Source organism: Meles meles, chromosome 21 (genome assembly GCF_922984935.1).
Source record: "Meles meles chromosome 21, mMelMel3.1 paternal haplotype, whole genome shotgun sequence".
In the NCBI taxonomy this organism is placed as follows: Eukaryota; Metazoa; Chordata; class Mammalia; order Carnivora; family Mustelidae; genus Meles; species Meles meles.
The window spans coordinates 41501573-41507118 of NC_060086.1; the positions used below are offsets into that span (position 1 = coordinate 41501573).

The 5546-nt window shown below is 58.2% G+C and overlaps 1 protein-coding gene across 1 annotated transcript; it reads left to right on the top strand.

Annotated features, from left to right (window-relative positions):
• Nucleotides 1–1591: 1591 nt before the first annotated feature.
• C21H16orf90 (chromosome 21 C16orf90 homolog) lies at nt 1592–5527 on the top strand. Its single transcript, XM_045993226.1, has one exon. It carries the CDS (start codon nt 1818–1820, stop codon nt 2019–2021), a length of 204 nt encoding a protein of 67 aa, XP_045849182.1. The 5' UTR covers nt 1592–1817; the 3' UTR covers nt 2022–5527.
• The last annotated feature ends 19 nt before the right edge of the window (nt 5528–5546 follow it).

Consider the following 5546-nt stretch of genomic DNA (forward strand, 5'->3'; position numbering starts at 1 on the left):
CAATCAGGGAAAAGGAGTCTTCCAACTTTTTCTTTTTTGAGATTGTTTTTGGTCATTTGGCTTGCAATTCCACACGAATTTTAAGATCAGCTTTCCTGTTTCTGTCTAAAAGACTATTGAGATTCTGATACGGATTACGCTGAATTTGTAGATCATTTGGGGGAGTGTTGCTGTCTTAACAATGTTAAACCGTCAATCCATGAACAAGGATTTTGGGGGGTATTTTATTTGTCAGTCTTTTTCTAGCTGTTTTGTAGTTTTCAGTGTTATCTTGTACCTCCTTAAATTTATTCCTGTTTTATTCTTTATTCTTTTTGTTCCTTGTTAGTACATAAAAATACAATTAATTTTTTGTGTGGATCTTATATCCTGTAACTAATGAGCTGAAGGTTTTTCTCTCCACTGGTTTTTATCAGCTCAAAGAAGCTTTGTTTTAACATGTGAGTTAATGTTTTCCCCACGCGAGAGCACATCATCTGTGAATGAGGAGAGGTGAAAGTTTAACTTTTGAAGAAACTGTCTCCCAAAGCAGTGGTACCACTTTACATTCCCCTCAGCAGTACACGAGAGCTCCGGTTCCTCCACGTCCTAATACTCGGTCTGACCCACATCATCTACATATAGGGCAATGGACAGTGTAATTTCAGAAAAATTAAGTGACTTGCTCAGCTACCCAGAACCACCTCCTCAGCAGGCTCAAAGCACTGGCTCAGATCTCGCCAAGTCTGTGTCCCTAAAGCCTCATTTCCCACCCACGGAGGAGCAAACTAAGACCCCAAGAGGTCACCCTGGGAGTGACTCTCCAGCCTGCAAGAGCTGAGTCTATTTTGTGTAGCTTGTCCCAAGTCAGAGGATCGGGGACCTCCCCTAGGGTTCCATCCCCTTCCCTTGCCCTCCACCCACCCTGCTCCAGCCCTGGCCATCATCCCCTCCCAAACTGGGGGGTCCAGGAAGGCTGGGAGTCTTCCGTTTGACATCACAGAGCTGGTCGCCATGGGAGACCTGCAGACCCAGGTGGAGACCTGCAGACCCAGACCCAGAGCCCTGCTGCACAGGAGGCCCAGCCGCTCCTCCCCCACCACGCTGGCCCTCCATGGAAGCCTTGGTCTGTGCGTTCTCCGAGCTGCGCATCAGAGAAGGTGCCGGGCTGCAGGGAGGAGTGGCAGGAGGAGAGATGCACTCCTACCCTGACCTGAGCCCAAAGCCACCAGAGTGGCCTCAGGGACATGCATGCTTGGGAGAGGGGAACGGCCACTGGTCTAGGCTGTGTGACCCTAGACCGTGTGATCCCAGACCCCCTGTGCAATTTCTATACTGACACCGGAATGCTCTTCCTAGGGTAGGGGGCAAAAACGGGTGGTAGAAAGGGCTTGGAATCCTGAAAGGGCTCTTTCTGTCAGGAGCTCAGGCTTCTCAGACCTTCCTGTTGGTTTGGGAAAGGGAAGAGGAGTAATACGTGTGTGTGGGGGGGTGGGGGGTGTTGGTGGGAGGCAGGGGACTGAGCCCATTTGACGGAAAGGTAGGGTGAGGCTCAGGAAGTCACAGGTGGTGCCCATCACACCAGCTGGTCTTAGAGCACGTGACTGTGTTCTCCCTTCTTGGCTGTTGCGGCCTACCAGCCGCCACCCTCCTGCTCTCCCTCTGCAGATGCAGTGAGCGGGGCCCAAGGACATCCCAGCCACCCCGACACACCACCCAACATCTACGAGGGGGGACTGGGGGCCCAGCAGTGGCAGTGCCCCAGTGCCCAGGGGAGCAAGCCCAAGAACTTCCGGCTGCGCCACCTCCGGGGCCTGGCTCTCTACCCGCCGGGCGGCATGCAGGCTGCTGGCCAGTGTGAGAGCCACTGGCTGGGCCGGCTCATGGCCAGGGGCTGCCTCCCACGGCCGGAGGGCATGGCCTGGCCCTTGGGCCTGCCACAGGGGACTCTGGGCCCTGTTAACAGCCGTTGCTCAGCCCCTCTGGAAGCTTCAGTGCCCAGGGACAGCCTGGTCAATATAGGTAAGCACCTGTCCGGGTGAGGCAGGGCTGGAGACGGGAGGGAACGACTCAGGGAAGGGTTGCCAGGTTCTGGGGGTTGGGGAGGGGTTCGTAGGATGGCCCGGCAGCCTCCACTTGGGTGCCTCTGAGTGATTTGTCTCTCCCTACTTTCCTTAGCTTCCGGTTCCAGCATGGACCCAGCCAAGGGTGTCCCCTCCCAGCCGGGTCCCTCCGAAGGCTTGGGGCCCAGGCCCAAGAGGTCCTGGGGGGTCTCAGAGGAGTCCACATGTCCCTTATGCAAGCGAACCCGCTCTGGGGCTCTGGAGAGACCATAGGATCTGAGTGCCAAGCCTGGCTGTCCCAGCTGTGGACAGGAGGAAAAAGGATGGCTCAGGAGGAGGCAGGCTCAGGAGGAGGCAGGAAGGGCTCAGTCCCTACCGGCAGTCGTCCCACACTGAGACACCCCGGCAGCTGCCCAGCACCAGAGCTTGGGCCAGCCTCAGGAAGAAGACTCAAGAGGGGGAGGGATGAGGAGTCCTGCAGGAGGAACAGAAAAAATAGAAGCCCTTGCAGCCTGCTCCAGCTCAGGTCGGCCACTTGTCCCTGGGAGGCCAGGCTGAGCGGAGATTTAGGCCCCAAGAGGCTGGGGATCCCGCAGGTCTAATTTCAATAAAAGCCAAGGCCTGCACCTTCTTGTCCATGGGTCTGTCTGTGGCGAGGTCAATGCAGAGAAAGCCTCTCGGAGCATCTGCCATCTGTGTTGAGAGTGAGCTTCCGGGTTGATGCCAGGGAGGATCCAAGGTGCTGTCGGTGTTGGTTGCGAGGTGAACGTCCTCCTCTGAGGGGTGGGGCAGTCCTCGAAGTCTTGCTGGATGCACATGGCAACAGACCTAAATACAAGCCACGCCATCTGGCCGAGGCAGCGGAGGACGAACGAGCAGGCCGGGTGTAGGGAGGGTGCCGGGGAAGACAGCAAGCTCTCCACCCGGGCGGAAATGTTGGCCTGAACCCCATGCCACCACTCACAGTCCTTGGTTAGTTCACTGCCCCTTGGGGGGCCCCTGGCTGCCCTGTCCCTTCACGCAGGATGGGTACAGTCCTCCCAGGCAGACTGGTCTCCAGGCACGTACAGTTTGGACTCCTCTGTACCTCGAGGTGTCTCAGCCTCGACTCTGCTGACATTTGGGTCTGGATCTTTCTGCTGGGGCTGCTGTCCTGTGCGTTGTAGGATGTCCCCCAGTGTGACAATCAAGTGTCTCCAGACAGTGTCAATGTCCCCTGGGCAGGGTGTGTGTATGTGTGTGTGTGTGCGGCAGAATCACTCTGGTTGAAATCCCCTGTTCTACATCACTAGACCTCAGCCCGGGAGAACAGGATGGCATGGCCTGGGTTTGTCTCAATGCCCCTCACTGTGTGGCTGACTTCCAGTCCCAGCAGCCCAGGTCAGCCTTCAGCTGAGTCGGCCCCACCAGGGGCTCCAGGCAGATCAGGTGATGATGTCAAGGACACTCTGGACACCTGGACAGCTGGGTTCCTTTCGGATGGAGAGGAATAATCCCTCAGGCCCCCTCCCAGCCCTTGTACCCTGGTCTCATTTTGGAGGTCCCTGGGACAGTAGATTCTGGAGACTTTGGTCCTTGGGGGTTTTCAGGTTGTTACAGTGTGGCTGTGGCCATGCGCGGTGGGAGCCTGAGTTGCAGCAACCAGAGAACAGCCCTAAAAGGAAGACTGATGAGAGCAGATGTTGAATGCTCCAGCCTGGACTGGGGCAGGGACATAGCCACTCTGCAGGTCCACCAGATGAGCCACTGGGGGGATGACAAAAGGGTGTGTCTTCCCTCTGCCACAACACCTACTGCCTCAGAAGACCAAGGCTGGGTAGGATGAAGACAGAAGCCAGGGCGGCTGTCCCGGGCACTGGGCAGAAATGAGACCTTGCCAGAAGCTACAGTATGTTGTCCCTGTGGACAGTCAGAGGTGCAATCCCCTCACTTTTGGAGGAAGCTGTGAGGCTCAGAGGGGAGCAGAGGCCACTCCACAGTCCAGATCCTGGGACACCCGGGCTGTGGTCAGTGGCCACTGTGGTAGCCTCTAAGGCGTGTGTCCCAATATCTGGCTCATGGAGTCCCCGTCCCCCACCTTGAATTGGGACTGGCTCATGGTCTTGTTTGACCAACAGAATGTGGCAGAAGTGACATGGTGTCACCATGTCACTTCTGGCCTGAAGGACGCCTGGCAGCTTCCAGTGTGTGCACTGGGGGAGGCCGGTCTCCCATGATGGGAGACCAGGTCAGCCTGGGGGAGGCCATGCAGAGGGAATCACAGCCACAGCCTCAGCCAAGCTCTGGGCCCTCCTGGAGCCATCCCTGGGCCCCAGCCCTTCCGTGGGAGAGAAACTGCTGCCGCAGACAAGCTGGATCCAAAGAAAACTCGCTGGGCTGACCTCGACACAGTTCCTCCCTCGACCTCCCGAGACTTTGTTGACAAACAGACTGGGAGAGGCTGAGAGCCAAGCCGCAGTCCCAGCATCCTGGGGCCCAGGAGCTGACGTGAAGGAACATCCCAGACGAGCAGACACTCGTGGAAATGTGCACTGACCACCCTGGGGACACTGTGCCCTTGAAGCCCACTGTGGGGCGGCCAGCCCGGGAAGGCACAGCTGTGTTCAGGGCAAGGCTCAACCACGAGCCCCATCCTCCCGGGGGCAAGCTGACAGTTGGCCACACAGCCGGGCAAGGGCCCCAGCGAGTCAACTACTTACTCCTGAAGCTGACCCAGCGGCACCGAGGAAACATGCACCAACACAAGTAACCTGGGTGTGACCTGCCGGCACCGAGGCACCGAGGACGTTGCTCGGTGCCCCCTGTGGGGTATCAACCCCTCCCCCGCCCCAGGGGCTCCCCCACACCCAGCTCTGCAGATGCCTCCACCCTGTGCCCTGGGGAGGGCTGCCTGGAGCATGCCCGACCCCCGGGGAGCAGGACACACGGCTCTGGAGGGGTCCCAGCCTGGGCTGGGCTCTCCGGCCACCATTCACAGGCTGAGTCGCTGTGAGCTAACTCGCAGTTCCTGAACCAGTCTTTCTCATCTGCCCAGTGGAGTGGCAAACATGACCTCCTTCCCCTGAGTGGCCAGAAGCTCCGAGAAGGGACTGGTGGAAACTCCTGGCCCCAGGCTTGGCCCAGCCAGAGGTGCCCTCCCCCAAGCTTCCATTTTGCGGCCAGAGTCCCCACCTGACAGTTGTGTTGAGTCCCCTGTGGAACCTTCTCTAAGCCAGGACAGTGCCTCGTGACAGGACCAGGCCCCAGCTAAGGCCACGAGCTGCCAAAAGACCCCCGAACCGCTGGCGGCTGCTGAGGGCCTTCTGCTCTCAAAGCCCGGTGCGCTGCTCAGCTCTGGAACTGCTTCCCCACCACTGCATTCTTGGCAGATTATGCGAAAGCAGCCGGCCCTTTCAGCTGGAAGCCCTCCTCCGAACTTGACAGCGGACAAACAGTTCCTGAGCTGCCCTCAGCCGCAGCGCTGGGGCCCAAAGTGTGGCAGCCTGGCACTGGAAAGACAAGATG